At 44.7% G+C, this 19,255-nt stretch overlaps 1 protein-coding gene across 1 annotated transcript in view; it reads right to left on the bottom strand.

Annotated features, from left to right (window-relative positions):
* LOC147689501 (vomeronasal type-2 receptor 26-like) overlaps positions 1 to 19,255 on the bottom strand; it is a 309,392-nt gene that overhangs the window by 64,921 nt on the left and 225,216 nt on the right. The window contains exon 3 of the mRNA XM_086940120.1: positions 9,237 to 9,360. Coding sequence (XP_086796246.1) covers positions 9,237 to 9,360 — 124 coding nt within the window. The remainder of the gene's footprint in view (positions 1 to 9,236; positions 9,361 to 19,255) is intronic.

Genomic DNA, 19,255 nt, shown 5'->3' with positions numbered 1-19,255 from the left:
CCCTCGCCACATTCTTCCACCGCAAGATTGCAGATATACACGACAGCTTCGGACCCCAGACTCCGCCTCCGGCCACCAAACCAACGACCCTCACCACCAGCCTCAGTGCATGGACCCCCATCAGCACTGAAGACACCACCCACATCATGAACACCATCCACTCTGGCTCCCCCTCCGACCCGTGCCCTCATCATATCTTCAACAAAGCCGACACCATCATCGCACCCCACCTCCGGAACATCATCAACAGCTCCTTCACGTCAGCCACATTCCCTGAAAGCTGGAAACATGCATAAATCAATGCCCTTCTGAAGAAACCAACAGCGGACCCTAAAGACCTCAAGAACTTCCGCTCCATCTCTCTTCTCCCCTTCCCGGCTAAAGTCATCGAGAAGACCATCAATAAACAGCTGACTACATTCCTCGAAGCAAACAACTTGCTCGACCCATCCCAGTCTGGATTTCTAGCCAACCACAGCACCGAGATCGCCCTCATCGCAGCCACCGATGACATCAGGACCCTGATGGACTACGGAGAGACAGCCGCCCTCATCCTCCTGGACCTCTCAGCAGCCTTTGATACCGTCTGCCACCGCTCCCTAATGACCCGCGTATACAACACTAGGATCCAAGGAAAGGCCCTGGACTGGATCACATCATTCCCCTCCAACAGAAGCCAGAGTGTCGGTCTCCCTCCCTTTTGCTCCGAGGCCACCAAGATCATCTATGGCGTACCCCAATGCTCCTCACTCAGCCCAACCCTCTTCAGTATCTGCATGAGCCCCCTCGCCACCATCGCACGCAAACACAACATCAACATCATCTCCTACGCCGACGACACCCAACTGATACTCTCCCTCACCAAAGACCCATTCACCGCCAAAACCAACTTCCAGGACGGAATGAAAGATGTTGTAGAATGGATGAAGCACAGCCGTCTGAAGCTCAACTCGGACAAGACAGAGGTCCTCATCCTCGGACAATCCCCATCCGCCTGGGACGACTCCTGGTGGCCCACGACGCTGCGCACCGCACCATCACGCATGGACCAAGCACGCAACCAGGGATCCATCCTGGACTCCTCCCTCACGATGACCAAGCAAGTCAACGCAGTCTCGTCCTCATGTTTCAACACCCTGCGCATGCTCCGAAAGATCTTCCGATGGATCCCCACTGAAACCAGAAAGCCGGTCACCCAGGCCTTCGTCACCAGCCGACTGGACTACGGGAACGCCCTATACGCAGGAACCACAGCCAAACTTTAGAAACGCCTTTAGTGCATACAGAACTCCTCCGGACGACTTATGTCATCCTCGACATCCCTCGGCATATCCACATATCCACCCACTTGAGAAACCTGCACTGCACTGGCTCCCCGTCAGCAAGCGGATCACGTTCAGGCTGCTCACTCACGCACAGAAAGCACTATACACACCAGGGGCCCGAATACCTCAACAACCACCTCTCGTTCTACACCCCCAAATGCCAGCTCCGTTCCACCAGCCTCGCTCTTGCCACCGTCCCACGGATTTGCAGAACCACCACCGGAGAAAGATCGTTCTCCTACCTGGCAGCCAAGACATGGAACTCCCTTGCCACTCACCTACGACTGACCCAGGACCATCTCACCTTCAGGAAACACCTCAAGACCTGGTTATTCGAGCAATAGCGGCACCCCCCCTTCCTACAGCGCCTTGAGACCCTCATGGGTGAGTAGCACGCTCTATAAATGTATTGATTTATTTTGGGCATCGTACTGCATCGTTTGGGAAACCGGATCCTAGTACAAGTCGGTTGGAAGGTCCAACTTGCGATGGCTCTCGGATGGCCTTTCTGATAACATTGTAATCAGGTCCTAAGTTGGTGCCATGAGGGAGTGCTATTGTGCCAAGTTATGTAATAAATTGTCACGTTCATGCTGTATTTGTTGAGGAAGGGTGGACGCTTTTTACCCAGTTGTATAAAAATCAATAAAAGAGATACTTTAAAAAAAGAAAAAGACAGTAGCAAATGAACGACAGTGAAGCCTTGGAATACATTTAGCACCAAACAAGTCCAATCATAGCTTCTGCAAAACACTTCCATAGAAAAGAATGGAGGCAGAGGCTTAATGTAACACCCCATACAAAAAAATTAAAATTATTACATTGGGCCCGATTCACAAAAGTAATCTGAGACAAAATCCTAACTTTACAACTTTCAATATTCACAAAGGCCATTTAGGAGTAGTAAAGTTAGTATTGTGTCCCAGTTAAACTTAAGACCAAAACTTAAGTTTAACAGAGACAACATCCTAACTTTATGACTTTTGGTATTCCCAAAGGGCATTTAGGAATAGTAAGACCAAAACTTAACTTTAACCTAAACAAAATCCTAACTTTACTACTCCCAAATACCCTTTGTGAATACTGAAACTCGTAAAGTTAGGTTTTTGTCTCAGATTAGTTTTGTGAATAGGGCCCAACATTTTTACTTCTGAATTTTGCGCATATGTGTGTGTATTTGTTTTGTGTGTGCGCCTTAAAAAGTGTACATTTAATAATTAAATGTGTTATTAGTTTAACAATAAAAAGTTAATGTATTTTAAAAAAAATTAAGAATGTTAAAGTAATTTCCATTACTTAAACCCAACTTTAAATTAAGTTTAAATAAGTAGATAACATTGCTAAGTTGTTTCTTTTATTTAAAAATTAATATGTATCATTATTGCACTTGGAAATGTTTTTATGCGAAGCAAAGGTCCCTGCAGCCTGGAAGCATGCCATGGTCGTACCTCTATTAAAAAAAGGTAACACTGATCCGGAAGTCCCATCCAACTTTCGCCCCATCTCCCTGCTTCCAGTCTTCTCCAAAATTCTGGAGAAACATATCAATATCCAGCTCACAAATTTTGCTGAGACACCAAACTTCTGAATTCTTCTCAATCCGGCTTTAGAGCCGGTTTTTCAATGGAATCAACACTTTTTGGAGTCGCCGAAAACATTCGTAAAAAGTTCGATAAAGGAGAGACAGTGGCACTTATTTTATTGGATTTAAGTGCCGCATTTGACAATGTTTCTCACACTTCTCTCTTAAAAATTCTTTAATCCAGTGGTGTTTCCGGTATGGCACTCAAATGGCTGTCCTGCTTTCTATCAAATAGGACCTTTCAGGTCTTTTCCCCAATTGCTCCTTCCAAGAATCATGTATCCCTGTATGGAGTCCCTCAATGCTCCATGCTTAATCCATTGCTCTCCAACATCTATGTTAGCCCCCTGGCTACGATAGCTGAGCAAGCAGGGCTAACTATATACTCTTATGCAGATGACACACAGCTCATCTTCTTGCTCCCCTCCAAGGAGACCTCAAAGACATTAGCGCTCCAGCCGGAACTAAAAAAGATTGCTGACTGGATGCATGATAACAAATTAAAACCAAATGGTAGGATAACCAAACTCCTCATCTTTGGTAAAAATAGAACTCTCTGAGGCTCTCATCAGCTGGGTGATCTCCCCCTCCCATTTCAATCGGCTCGTAACATTGGGGTCATCATCGACGACCAATTGTCGATCAAGCAACAAGTGGTTAAAGTTGCTTCCACCTGCATTGCCATTCTCAAGTGGCTTAGGAAAATTCTCTGGATGCTTCCTCCGTCTACACAAAAACTGTCATCTAGGCCCTAGTAGCTTCCAGATTGGAATATGGCAATGTACTCTATCTGGGGGCAAGCAAGGAAGTACTCCGCAAGTTGCAGGTAGTCCATAATTCCGCAGCTAGACTGCGCTGCAAACTACCCAAAAGGACTTCCATCTCAGTCTCACTTTGTGAACTTCATTGGCTGAGAATCAACAGTTGTGCCATATTTAAAGCCCTCTGCTACATGTATGAAATGAATTCTGGCTTAGCCCCCCTCTATCTAAGCACTTTGGTACACCACTACCAACCCCCACACCTACTACAATCCTTTACATTAACACAAATTCCAAGTTCCCAGAATCAAACGAGCCTGAATGGGAGGACGCTCCTTTGCTTATCTGGCTCTCTTCCAACTCACTTAAGTGTTGAACAACATTACCTTAAATTTCGTAAAGCCCTAAAAACTTGGCTTTTTAATCAGTAGTATTTACTTACAGTAATACTTCATTTGATTTGTAAAAATCATAAAAAGGTGTATCATACCACCATGCAATGAACATCAACATCTTTGAATCAGCGTAAAAGCAACATAAAATGGCACAATAGGATGACTCAGATCATTAACTACATTGCGCGAATATGCAACAAAATATAAAAGTAATATTAAAAACAAACACACAGGTATGCCTCTGTGAAGGAGTTGCTGTCTCATTAAAACATCTAGACCAACAAATGAATACTGTGGCAGAGGATGAAATGTACTTAGGAGGTGTGTTTAACTACGTTTAACTGTCACATGGTCAGACTGATAAAGTGCATTTAACAAGAAAATGGGGAGGAAAATGTCTATTAAGAAAATAAGAGAGAGTCCAGACGGCCACTGCGAGACCATGAAGCCCAGATCATCTTTCATTGCTGTATTTTTTCTAGCTCTTGGGCAGCGAAAGCCAGGAATTTTGGGGCATATTATCAAGGGAGTTTATCTCCGCTTTTTTGGCTTTAAAAGCCAAGAAAGCGGAGATAACATTATCTCCCTAATACCTAGCTGTCGCTAACACCAGTTAGCGGCAGCTAGTAGGAGATAACAACCATCTTGTGCCCCACTTTGCACGTCAGTGATATTTATCACTAATGACATGCAAAGTGGGCGTGCCAAGATGTTAGCGACTGGAAACAGTCGCTAACATCGCTATCACCAATTACCAACTTATGGAGATATTCCCGCTAAGCTCGAATATCTCCAAAAGCTAACACCTGCCCCAGAGCAGTTCTTAGCCATGTTATCCAATGGGAGGTGGATAACATGGCTAAGAGCATTAGCTCGCTAATGCATGAATATCGCTGACTTTTCAGCGATATTCATGCATTGCGGCGATTTTTATCGCATTTGCGATAAACCTTGGTAATACCAAGGTTTATCTGCGATAAAAATCACTGCAGCTCAGCGGTAAATTTTTGTCTCTGACCACGCAATACCGATAATTATCGCTATTGCTTGTTAATATGCCCCTCTATCGTTTTGCAGGAAAGTTGTATCGAAGACCCGCTGAGGCATTTTATCAGTGCCGTCCTGCAGGTCCTGACTTGAGCTTCTCTTAAGTGTGATTTTAACAAGGTCTTCCTTAGGTTTAGTAATGCCCGGCAAATACATAGTAGGTGCAGTAGCGACTCATCACCCTTCTCACAAAGGTGGACGTCTGAGGTTGGCCAGGTCCGTAGCCATCTGGGGTTTAGGTCTTTACTCATGAAACAACCCAGCTTCAGGAGGCTTAATTTCCTCTTGTAGTGGCCCCTAAAACTTTCTTGCAAGTAAGGTTGTTGCTTCAGTTGGTTATATGTTGGCATCACTATCCAAGCGTGGCTTTTGCCAGCCACTGAGCCTTTGTCCATTTGCAGCGATGCTTGTTTGACAGCTATCTTAGTGGTCTGTTTAAAAGCGTTGTGAGGCATAGGTGAATGCCAAGCTTCTTCCAGATTTAATGATAGAAGAGCTTGCCTAAGAGACTTACATGTAGAGTTGGGATGCCTATCCTGTTTTTCGACTTCTTCCTAGCAGAGGTGGGCAAGTGTGTTTTCTTCAGCATCCCTCATGCGCCAGTAGTATTTGGCCAGGGCCCCTTGTCTTGCCGGAATCTAATTTGTTAACCCGTATTCCAGACGTATTAAAGCTTGTGAAATATGTCGCGGAATCGAGAAGAGATTTTTGAACAATCTTGATTGGGCAAGATTTAGTATTGTAGAATCCGTGGTAGCCATCAGTTCCGAGCCATATGTGAGCGAGGGCAGAAATTTTGCTGTTACGACCTTTAGCACGTGACCCATTGAGCTTCCACTTAAATGTTTTTGTACTGTTTTGAAGGCGAATTGAAGTTGTTTGGCTTTTGATTTCCCGAGATCTACCTGGTATTTGTACTTTAGATAATGGTCTAGTAGTATCCCCAAGTATTTGTGTTTATCTACCTGGGTTAAGGGGCAAGAATTTATCCTCCAAACAAATTTAGGTCGTTTTTTTTCTGGAGCTGGAGAAACATAGAATATTTGTTTTTTGGAGATTTATTGTTAGTTGCGCATTGGAAATGTACAACACAAGTTTAGAAATCAACCGTTGTAAGCCGCACGGGGTTTGTGAGAAGAGCACAATGTCGTCTGCGTATTGTAGACTCGCTATGGGTGTTTGTCCTAATTTTGGTGGATCTCCCTGGGTTGTGCGTAATTCTTGCTCTAGGTCAGCGGTGTATATGTTAAATAGGCTAGGGGCCAAAACCCATCCTTGCTTTAGCCCATTGCGTGTTTGAAATTTCTTTGGTAGGCATCGTCCATCTCCTTTTTTTATTTGAACCCAAGTATGCGAATACAAATTTATGATTGCTCCCAGTAAATTCGGAGGGGCAGCCAAAGCTTTCATTTTTGCCCAAAGTTTGGATCTTGGCACTTTCAAGTGTAAAAAACATGTATATAGAGTGGTGGAGTTATCAATTGCCTTTTTCGCAAGGGGAGTTAACGCTGATAGGTTTGTTAGGGTGCCCATACCAGCCCGGAAGCCTGTTTGTGTCAATGGAATTAAGGGCCCGATGTAGGTGGCCATTTCCCGGCTGGTAACGGACGATTTCGGCCGTTACAGACCGGTAAATGGGTTTTTGGGATGTAGGGGGCCAATTTTACAGATTCGGTAAATTTACTGAATCGGTAAATTTACCGGATCGTTAAATACCGAATCAGTATTTTTACCGATTCGGTATCTTCTAGATGTAGGTAGGACTCTTCTGAGTCCCAAAGGTCTTTCAGATTCGGTATTTTACCACCCGATCCAATTGAAAGAGAGAGGCAGAGCAGAGGAATGAAAGAGAAAGTGAGGAGGATAGAGAGAAGAGAGAGGAGACAACGATGGAAAGAGGAAGAAAAGAGTTCAATTGAGAAAAAGCAGCATAGGAAGAGAGAGAGAAAGCGGAAACATGGAGAGAAGGATAGAGACAAAGAGAATTAGGGAAAAGAGAAAGGGTATAGAGACAGAGAGAGAGAGAGAGACTGGCAGACTGACAATGACAGACAAAAAGGAGGGGGCAGAGTACACACTGCACCGAGCACGCAGAAAGAGAGAGATGCGTGGGCTGAGAGATGAAGAGGGTCTGGTGAGTGGCCCATGATCCTGAAAACTGAAGGAAAGGGAGAGGAGGCCTTTCAGTGAGATGTTAAGATAGAGCGGGTTCACCTCTGGTGCTGCTCAGTGCTTACATTTTTGCTGCCCCCTCCCATGACCTTCTTCATGGATTCCCTCCTGGCCCCTTTCCAGTGGGGCCCATCTCTCCTTAGCCCCTATCGCACATTCCTTTATTTTACAGCGCTCCTCATCCCACTGTAGACTGAGTGATGTACATCACAAGCATATTATACAGAGACGATGAGACATACAATTGTGTAAATCAATGTATTGGAAATGTCAGTCAGTCTGTCAGTCAAAAATCTTTATTTGGATGTCAAAATCACAAAAGATAATACTTGATACATAGAGGCGAAAATATATGGGATACAAACATGATGCAACCTAAAAATAGATGAAATAGATTTGACTCAAACCTTAGTAATAAAATTAATAATTACAGAATAAATAGCTAAAAAAAACTGCTAAAAGAACACCCCTTAAGGCCTTCCGCCTTAAGTGACCAATTGTCCTAGATCCATCATACAAATCAATTTAGGAATATAGGAAATGTTACTTAAGACAACGATGACTTAAAGGTGCAGGAGTCGGGTGTCATACACAATGGTAGGCATTACATTTTAGAGTGCTTGGTCTGGAGCACTAAGGTATGACGCTGTTGCTCTCTCCTCTAGTGCTTGCGTACCGTAGGCTGCCTTGCGCCAACGCACACACACCTGCACCATTGTGCAAAGGTGCTTGAGTGAAATAAAACATAGGTTTTTTTTACTGGCAGGTTACACTTCCAGCACAACATTCTATGCTTGGCAAAATTTAACACTTTATCACTTTGTATGTGTGTTGTTCTGTGCAGCCCTTATGTACATTTCAGAGGGTGCATAATTTTTTGATGTCATCAAGGTCTCTATTAAAGATCAAAATCTATGGGTGAGTGCAGGGTAAAGTCATGTGCCGCCCATGGTATGCCTCTTTTCCTAAATAATGAACAGTGCTTCTTTGTGTTACTTAGATCTACTGTCTAATACAATAGTATTTGCGCTGGAAAGTAAGTCCCAAAACAATGCTTTGCACCGGGTTTGCATCACTTTTGTGATGCAAACCAGGAAAAAAGTCTTTGTAAATCTGCCCATAAATGTTATGAATGATTGAGGAGTCAAGCTAATAACATTGCATTGATACCCGCAGGCTGCCTTGTTAGCAATGTTAGAATAACAAAAGATTGAGAGGAAAAACAATAAAGTTCTAAACCTCTACCTTTCAATTTGCATGCTAGACTTTTATGCCAGTTAATAGATCAAGGTGTTATATCCGAAGGATTGACAATTTTGAACTTCAATTCACAGAAGGATCTTTGTGATAAAAGCGATAATCCACTAATTTATCTACATAAAAAACTAATCTCTGATCTGCATGTCACATGTTGTGCATTGCAGCAGGAACACTAACCCTCTATGCTACTCTATTATGAGTAAAAACTAATAGACAAATCTAAGATCACTCCCTCAAGAGCATTAACCACCAGAGTTATCATGCTGTTGTAAATACCCCTGAAATATGGCACCCATGCATATAGATCTCTGCAGGACGCTCTTATCTTGATTCATCCTGCCATGCTGAGGCACTTCCTTGACCTTGGTGCCTAGCGTCACTCTACCCGTCGCAGCACCTCAAAGATGGTACTGGGTTGGGAGAATGGAGTGAGAGTGAGAATAAACGAAAGAAAGATGTCGTTTAACCATATACCATGGACTCATTCTAGCTTTGGCCTAAAATTATATAATCATTCCGTTCAAATAATTTTATTTCCATGTGACTGACATGGTGAACATATGTTTAGAAATGATAGGTAAAAATGAAGGGGGTTATTCACAAAGGAAACTTTCACTTGTGAGTAAATTACATGTCTTTTCATTTGGGTCTTTGAAAGGGCTCATTGGTTGGCATGCTGTGTTTTATCACCTACCAGTCTTATTGGTAATCTCTCCCTCTGAGCAGAGGGCGCATTCATAGCAGCAAACAGGTTTCCCCATTAGAGGGACCTTCCTGGATCCGGGGAGACAACTCTCACTGCACACAGAGCGAGGGACCTGGAAAGGGAGAAAAGAAGGAGATGTGTGAGAGATCAATTAGGGAAGAGACAAATGAGAAATGTGACATTACCACACATCCTGCGGACTCAGGAACCATTTTTATATTTTCTCATTAGAAATGGGGTCCCAAGTTAGCAGACACATGGAGCCTATCCAATCAAGGACCACCACTCTAGTCAGGGAAAGCTAGGTACACACTAAAAGATAACCTGTGCTCACTCTCAGGTAGCTGGGTATAGTTCAGTCAGGCTTATCTAAAGAGACAATGTTTAAAGTATTTGTGCAACACACACAAAAGCACAGTAGTATAATTAAAGCACCACAACAAGACTCCACACAGGTTAAGAATAATAGAGAATAGTTTTATAAATAAATCAAGACCCAATGATAAAAATCCAATAGGTAGAAGTTGATGTATGGATATTTAAAGAATAAAAAGAGTACTAGCCCATAAAAGCAATAAGCACCTTTGTGTGGGGATTAGGCACTGTATATTCAGGTGTAAGTGTCAACCCCTCCCTCTGTTACTGCCCAAGAAGAGAATTCAGAATGCAGATGAGTACTTAGACACAACTCATCCTTCTGTGTTTGTGACTGTCTAGAGGGTTATGCACAAAGTGTAGCTGTCACCCACCCCAGACATGCATTAGAGACAGGCTGCAGGCACGTAGAATTATAAGAACAGAGAAATGTCCACTTTCTGAAAGTGGTATTTCTAAAATATTAATGTTAAATCCAACCCTACCAGTAAAGCGGATTTATCATTGCCATTCGACAGATGTGAAACACAACCAGCTTTTCCTTTCTAATCAGGAATGAAATATTATCCTATGAGAGTAGTAGGTGTCATAGTAGTGAAGAATGAATTGAGGTTTTTTCACTACCAGGACTCGCAAAACGTAAAAGTACATGTCCTATCTTTTACTTACACAGCACCCTTCCTTATAGGCTCCCTAGGGTCTACGTTAGGGACACTTATGTATAATGAAAGGGGAGTTTAAGGCTTGGCAAAGGGTTATAAATGGCAAGTTGAAGTGGCAGCAAAACTGCATTCACAGGCTCTGCAGTGGCAGACCTGAGACATGTTTACGGGACTACTTTTGTGAGTGGCACAACCAGCTCCGCAGTCCCATTAGTAGCACTTAATTTACAGGCACTTGGTATATGCTATACCCCTTTACAAGGTACTAACAAGTAAATCGAATATGCCAATTGTGTATACACCAATGTTTCCATGTTTAGGGAAGAATCACATGCACGTTATCACTGATCAGCAGTGGTAAAGTGCTTAGAGTCCTGAGGCCAACAAAAAGAATCAACAAAAAGATGATGTAAGCAGGTGAAATATTTGGCGGAAGACCACCTTAAGGATGACATGTGTAACATTGCTCATGTGGCAGATCAGAGGAGAAGGAAATGAAGGGCTGATAATAGCATTAGTGTGAGAGATCCATGGAAGAAGGGATGCAGAGCACATGTGATAGCGTCAGTGCTAGGTATTTATGTAGGTACAGATGTGGAGCGAATGTGAAAACAACAGTGTGGTCGATCAAGGTAGGAAGAGATGCAAGCAGATGTATTGCATCAGTGTATGGGGTCCAGGTAGTGAGAGATGTGGGGGCAGAAGTGATAACCTCAGTATGAGGGTTCCAAGGAAGAGGAGATGCAGGGCAGGTGTGATATCATCAGAGCAAGGGATCCAGGGAGCAAGAGATGTGGGACAGATGTGATAACCTCAGTGTGAGAGTTCTAGGGAGGAAAAGATGCTGGGCATATGTAATAGTATTGATGCACAGGTCCATGGAGGTACAGTGAGGGATCCATGGAGGTACAGACATGGAGCACATGTGATAACATCAGTGCATGGGATCCAGGGAGAGAGAGATTTTGGGCAAATGTGATAGTGTCAGTGTCAAGGATCCAGGGAGGAGCAGATGCAGGGCAGAAGTTTTAACATCAGTCTGAGGGTGTAGTGTATTTCCTATATCTCTAATAGGCTCTTTGCATTGGAATAATATACACTACATTTTTGACATAGGACTTAGGTCAGTATGTCTCCATCAAGTACATTAAACTTAATTACATGTGTGTACCAGCTAGCTCAGAGGTCACTAGAAAGTTTCTCGAATGAAAAAGAAGGGATTCGTTTCTGACAACCGCATAAACATGACATCTTTGTTTCCCTTAAGAGTCGGAACAATATCTTCAGAGTCATGGAAAAAATAACCATTTCACTCAGTCAATCGTGCATGCTTCGTTTCTACAGAGTTGCATAGAAATAGTGAGATAGGCGTTTCAATAAAAGGGTTTATTGAACATTCTTTTTTCTCATGCAAGAGAACTGCTACAATCGTAAGACAGAATGCGAAGTATAAAATGTACAGCGTTAGCAGTAAGATAAAATAATACTGTAATAGCATGTCTTGTAGCTTTGACATATATTCATAAAAATACATACATAAATAACACAGGCTAATATACTCATCTGGTGCTTCTAAGATAATCCTACCCCAGTGTACCTAACTTAAGTGTAGTACGAGGGAAGAAGTAGGTGCTGTCTTATTCTGGTTTAGTTATGCCAAGAGTTGCCAAAAGTTCCTCTAGGTTCTAATCAGCTCCATACCTTTGAATGAGAGAGGTTGGTATCTCTTTCCGGGACTCGATCTCTAACACCCCGCAAGGGGAGCGAGAAACACTGGAGCTGGATTTTCAGCGAGGAGGATGACAGCGTCTGGTCAGTGCGTCAGTTAGGGACTTGACTTCCTTCGGGACTTGCTGTGGCGAGCCACTTCGTGCAAGTAGGTAGCTGAACCGCACTGTGGTTTGCCATAGCAAGTAAAGGTAAGTTTATACCTTGAAGGTGTTTAGGAATGCCAGTATTGACGTAAAAGTCGGCATAAGAACGTCATATCGAGCCCCTAAGGAATAGATCTTCATGAATTAGAAATGAGTTATTGGAGAAATCAATATCCAAGAAAGGGGAAGTCCTAAAGGCTTAAGAGTCTGGGTTTCCAAGAACTAGTTGTGACGTAGATGAACGGATGTAAGTAGCTATGACTGTATTTGGTTAGCATGACCAATGCCTAAATAAGGGCTGGATTTCTATGCCTAAATAAGGGCAATGTGAATTGTACCTATATAAGGGCATGCATCGGGGAATTCATACGGAATCTAAATCGACACACAACACCCACTCCACTATCCTATGTACGACGGTAATCCTAAACATGTTAAACATATCTAAAAAATATCTACATATGAATGGCTAAGAACATGCTTAAAATACATTGTTAATAATGCTTTGAAAACTGTTGTGATGCATAAAATGCAATGGTGGTGTACATAGTAAAGCAATGTTTCATTCTAAGCATAAGTGGGCAATAAATGCTAAGTGAATGAATACACATATATAAACATTTTTGAAATGGCTTGTAAATAAAGCAGACAAAATGGCCGAAACCATTTCATTTCAGATTACATAATCATTTAGTTGTGGACAAGGTCATATATTGTCTCTGGAACTATTCAAAGAATTCTTGTTCTCTAAGAATAGTTCTACTATAAGCAGATAACTTGTGCCAAAAAATGAAAAATACAAATTTGGAGAAAAAAAATTCATCATAGGAAAAAGTTCCAAAGTTGGTCCCTTGTCTTTTTAAAAAAAATGAAGGTCAAATTCAAAGTCTCTTAGAACACTGAGTGCCAAAATCAAAAGTGAGTGTTAGGGCTGGGAGAAAACATGAAATCTTCTATGTCTGTAGACAAAAAATTGTCTATCATTGTAGGTGAAAGTTGGATTACCCCATTTAGAAGATTAACCGCACATAGATGAGAAGCATCGCCTTCAGCATTGGTCGCATCAGCAATGTTTGTATTGGATGGCACCTGTACGCCTGTTGTTTCCTCTTGTACCTCAGCAGTAGCATTTTGCGTCTGTGCGAACTCAATGAATGCTGTCATCAGGATTGGTAGTCACTGGGGACAATACCGACCATGGGCCATTACTGGGTCCAGCAGAGTATCGATATCCATAGGCATGACTGATGGGAGTGTTAGACCGATGTCTAGCACGCATTATTCACGGCAAAGCAGGCAGCGTAGAACAGGTAAGATGCAATTTTGCCAGATTGGTCTGAATGACAGAAACCATGTGGTATTTAATTGTCGTAGATGAGGTAAACCTAGAATTTGAACGATGAAATCACAACACTTCATCTCCAATAGAGCTCTCTCTATGGTGCCTGGAGTGACGTTGGTGATTTGGCTTGCCATTGTAGGAGAGTAGGGTCTGCAATCCTATAATCACCCAGATTTATTTGCTTTTGTTTCACTGGTTTACGACTTTCTCGGGCTGTGGGCCTGCCAATCAGACCCACAGCCTAGCTGTTCTCTCGCTAAATTGATGTGTGTACCTTAGGTGCATTACCCAATTGGAACTGGGCCACCTTGTCAGACCCAGTAACTCAGGGCATCGGTGTACCCAGGGCCTACCAAGGGCTGAAGCATGTATTATGCCACCCCTGGATGGCCATCTAAATCTGACACAATTGGCTGCGCGACAGCTGGGGCAACGTGGCGTACTCGCCCATTGCTTTAGGTATAGTATCCCCATCTCTAACCCGAAAATGGACACCCGAGTTCCTATCAGTCACTCCTATGGCAGGCCTTAACAATCCTGAAGGCAGAGTGCGTGGAATCGTGTGAATTGGGCTCTGGCACGAGCCGAGGCCGGTTGCAGCTTGCGGAACCAAGACCCAATGGCTGTTCCATGATAACGCATACCATATCGGTAACTTCGGTATCGCGTTATCAAGACATGTCGCGTAAGGTGTCATACGAATCGGGATGCTGACCCTCACCAATGCTGGCGACGAGGTTAGCATTCCACCCTTCTAGAGGGACACGACATGTACGTAACTGTGAACCCCGGTTAAAGTTAACTGAAGCCTCAGCTCCACAAAATGGATGCTGCCACCACAGACACGAGTCTGTCCTCCTGCTGCTGGGAGTCCTTCCAGCGAGGAGAGCTTGGACAAAGGGTTTCCTGTCCGGGGCGGTCCTCGCACCATCCCAGACAGGGTTTTGTGTATTCTGGGTAGGTAGGGCTTACAAGAAGGTGACTGCGGAGTGGCACCCCGGTGCTCACTACGCATCTGCCAGTTAGAACCAGTTCCAGGGGCGCGCAGCCCCTGACCTGGGGAAAGTCCGGCAGGGGAGAGGGGTGTAACTACCCCCCTTCCTGGTCCCACCCCTAGGGCAGGACCTAGTCATGTACCCACCCCTTTCTTTAGGATAAAGGCTGGAGCGGGGACCCTTCCAAATTAGATCATCTTTGAATCAAGAATACTTTCTACGAAAGGACTTCGAGACTCTTCTTAAGATTTCTCCCTTGTGGCTAAGGAGTAGTCACCCTGCATCCGCAGGCACCATCTAAGAACTCTGTGGTTTGCTGCAAGTCCTTCCTCAGGAATCCGACTGCCCAGCTCGACGAGAACCGGCTTCCCTGGCACCTCTGACCTCTACCCACGTCGTCAGCTCAGCTGAGATCTGTGGGTGTGACGAGACCTCGAGGGACCGGCCATCATCAAAACCTGCACGCTTTCTTAACCAGCACGACCACCGAAGGAATCCTCTGATGAGTGCCTTGGGGTCCGAGAAGCCCCGACCCTGAGTAGCTCCAGCACCGAAGTGCAGCCTCCCAGCATCTCCACGATCTGCGTGGGGCCCTTCTGCTCTTTGCTGTTCAGCACGTTGTCTGGTCACTAGCCGCTGGCTTGTGCCCTTCTTGACGACAACCGACAACCAACGTTGCTGGTCTGGTTGCTCCAGACTGGCCTTTGCTCCCTTCTGCGAGAGGAGCACCCCGGACCCTCCTGGTCCACCCAAGACACCATTTTAGGCCCACCACGTGGCCCGGAAATCTGCCAAGGCTTGTTGCCCCAATCCTGGGCCCAGCGACGCCAACAGCATCAACCTTCGTGGGACAGCTCGCACCTCCATCCTGGTCGCCGACAACGCCTCCTGGTCCGTGAGACTGCAGAGCCTAGCGTCGCCCACTCACCTGGTCGAGGTGACGATCATCCGGTGCCCTCCTGGTACCCTCTGACTACTGGCTAGTAGTAAGAACTTGGTCCCCTCTGCTTTCAGGTATCATCGATCTCTGATCCAGGCTTGGATCTCTACGAACTATTCATCACTGGTCGCCGGCCAGCAACTCCTTTCTTCCGGCTCGTCAGCGAAGACCCCCGACGCCTGTAAGACTTGTGCAGCCACAGCCCTTGTGGCTAGGTAACTCTGGCATTTCGGTGCCCACATAGCCTCCTTACTTAAGGGTCCCGAGTCCCTCGCTTCCAACTTGCCTTATCGGGTCCGCCCTAGACCACTAAACTTTCCGTGCCCTCGGGCACTTGTTTAATTGTGCACTTGAAGTATTTTCCTAATAGTTTTGTTCTGTGCTTAGTACCCTGTCCTCATAAAAAGTACAGGGCTGTTGTGATTCTAAAAAAAATACTGTTTATTTTCATAACACTTGTGTGGTGTCCTTTCACTGGGTGTTCAAGGGGTATGTGATGGTATACCAGCTGGCTTAACACGCCCTCTAGAGTTTAGCCCGAAGACTGCTCGTATCCACGCTACTAGGATAGCTGGTCTGAGGTTGACTTACAACCAATCACCATAGGGGTCGTTTGGACCGATGCATAGTGGTCGCTAGAATAGCGAACGCTGCATATCGGGCCAACTTCTCACATTGGTGAGCAGCGGTTGGGATTTGAGCTTGCTGTTGTTTTACCACGCGTATCCTAAGAATATCTTATGAAAGATCGCATAAGTACTTCAGGTACATATAACTTAGCTTAGAATACTCTGAGTTCTACTGAACCAGCTGTTGTAGCTCCTCAAGGCGTAGCACACCTTGGCTACAACTCTTAGCAAGGGATCAGTAGGTAAACATATAGTGTAGGTAGGTGCATCACTTACACCACACTAGAAGCAGCATGTCCGACAAAGGAGGAAACTCTGAGTCTCCCCTTGTTTCAGTCGACCTTCCACAGGTCACGTCCAGATATGCTGCACTTAGCTTCCAAGAGATGCGACAGCTCTGTACATCTCGGAAGCTAAAACAGGGTTCAAACTGTAGTATTGGGTTCCCAAGGCCTACATGTTCCGAAGATAACCCACTTACATTGAAAGAACTGTTGGCACGGAAGCTGTAAAATTCAAAGAACAAGTTTATTAAGACCCCATGGGGTGGTGGTACATTCCTACAGCACCCTTCGGTAATGCAAGAAGTATCACACCGAACATCGGTGTGACTCAGTCTTTTATACAGTTTTACGGGTAATAAAAGATAGGCGGCACAAAGTTACAAAGCGTTATGTACATATAAGGTCATCTTTTGGAACACAGCCAGCTCATTGGAGGGTTTCAACCCCGCTGGTCAGTTTGCGGCACATTCCTGAGGGGCGACTGGTCAGTGGGGACTGCGCATGTACGGGCTGACCAATACTAAAAATAGCCTGTTGCTGGGCAAACTTGAGTGGTCAGTGGTGCGGACAACGGACTAAAGGGCACCCTAGCCACGAGGCCGCTTATGGTCTAAGATGGCCGCCGGAACATACAAAATGGCGGTTTCATGTATAGTCAATTTAAGCGGGAAAACGTGTAGCACAGCTAAGCGCTAACTCGGCCATTGTCAAATTACGACAGACGACCCTTTTAGCGTTTAGCTGAAGCTACCTCATAGTGAACATAATCAGGGTGTTCATCTTCAATATCTATGAGCATTATTTGAGTTACTTCTTTATGAAGCACCATTTTGTCATGGGTAAGAGCTCGTCTTGATGGTACACAAGCTGATAAACACATAGAGCAAAACACTGGGCCACATTGAATACATAGGCATACAAAGAACAGTATTCCAACAATGACGCATAGAATTGTTAGCAGTTTCCAACCCCAAGTGGTGAGCATTGACCAGAACCATCCTGAAAGTGTCCAAGTGCCATTATCCGGGTGTATTTCAGCAGCTATTTTATGTAGCTTGGAAATGGCATCATAAACGGATGGAGAATTGTCAGGCAAATGTACACAGCAGCTGCTTCCGATAATTCTACATGCCCCCCCACGATCAGCTAGGACAACATCTAACACCATCCTATTTTGGAGCGTAACAATCCTAGAAATCTGGAGTTCTTCAGTAATATTCCCAAGTGCAATGGCAGTATCATTTGCTACAGCCTCAACATCACGTGTCAATCGTCTTATTTTCCGACTGTTCAACGCGGCCCCCTCAAAGGAAAACAGTCCCAAATTGAAGTCCACATATTGCTGCAAGGCAGTATCAGTCTGGTCGATATCATCCAGAACAACAGTCCGCTTAACTCTATTCAGGACAAAATCGTGGTACAAGACATAGTCATTATGATACATTGGCGGGGCAATGAATACAGGGGGTAATACAAAAGATACATAGCAAGTACCCAACCATCCCAACGGAAGCTGATGATAACCCTTCGTTCCACAGATAAAGTAAGTATTGCGAGATGCTACAAACGATATGCCATTCGGGCTATCAAAGGTAAGTGTGGTGTTGCATTCACTTTTCCCCACCGGAATCGACCCTTTATTCCTTATACACAAATCAGCTTTAGTAGCAATAACATTAATGACATGTGAGCTGGATACATTGATGTTTCGTTGATTGCTGTACACACGCGGGGCAGATATGTTATCGGGCCGGTACTCCTCCCATTCAAATCGAGTACCTTCAGCCCGTGGAAACCCATCCTTGTCATGGTCATGGAAACATATTTTATTCAAACGGAAAAGGACCCCCCCTTTCGTTGGCCATCTCAGAGTAAAGAGGAGGGTGTACCAGGCATTGCAGGACCCATTATGTGAAAACGGGAGTGGAATGAGTGGGGTGCCCCCTTTCTTCTGGTGCCCCGGCAACATCCCACACACCCAACAGTTAGACGTATTTGTCATGTTATGCGTATGATGTAGGATTTGAATAAAGCTATTGTTCAAATAAGTCTGTCGGTGCCATTCTTCATGGTAAGGCAAAGTGAAGTGAAAATGTTCAGATGGAGCCGGGGTAGTCGGCAGCAAATGTTTGCGTGCAGGTACCACAAGTTCAACTACCCAAGCTATCACCGCTATTACCACAATGGTCAAGACGAAAAGGATGGCACCAAGTATTCTTTTATCTCGTGCTGCAGATGACGCCATAGTTCAAAAAGTTCTCAAATAGTTCAAATTGTTCACAAAGTCTCAAATACACATGTATGTATATCTAAAAAAAGAAAAATACGGTGCTGAGCTCCGAGGTAGCCGTTGTTTTCTTCTCCGGGCCAAGACGGGTGTCGCTACACTTGGCAGAACTGATCCCCCCCCCTTGGAATTCCCTGTTTCCGTTTCACAAACCCCAGAGCGGTAACCAACCAGTCTTGAGAAACCAAAAATCTTCTTTATCGTGGCCGTAGATTGTAACGCTCTCGTCCAGAAACAGTATGGTCCGGGAAGGCTCCCTCAACTTCGGCCGATGTCACAGCTGGGCTCTTTTCTTTATCCAGAATCTCCTTGTAGTCAGTCAGCACAGCAGGATTCACTAGATCAGGAGAGACACGCCGGCAGTGAGTTGAGTGCACCCACCGCTTCCTGTTGGTCACTCGTACTGCTGTCCGGGTCGCCAGAAGGACCTGCTCAGGGCCCCGCCACCTCGGTTCCAAGCTGCTTGCCCTCTCAAACGACCGGATCATGACATGGTCGCCAGGGCGAAGATCATGGCCCTCTCCAGTAGAGTTGTCAGGGAGCGCTTCTCGAACCTGTTGATGAATAGAGAGCAAATCATTTGTTAATCGTGCCAAATAATCATTCATCATTATACAAG

The sequence above is a fragment of the Lissotriton vulgaris genome, chromosome 10 (assembly GCF_964263255.1).
Source record: "Lissotriton vulgaris chromosome 10, aLisVul1.2, whole genome shotgun sequence".
Lineage (NCBI taxonomy): Eukaryota > Metazoa > Chordata > Amphibia > Caudata > Salamandridae > Lissotriton > Lissotriton vulgaris.
The sequence above is the reverse complement of the archived record's forward strand: the minus strand, read 5'-3'. Positions and strand labels throughout refer to the sequence as shown.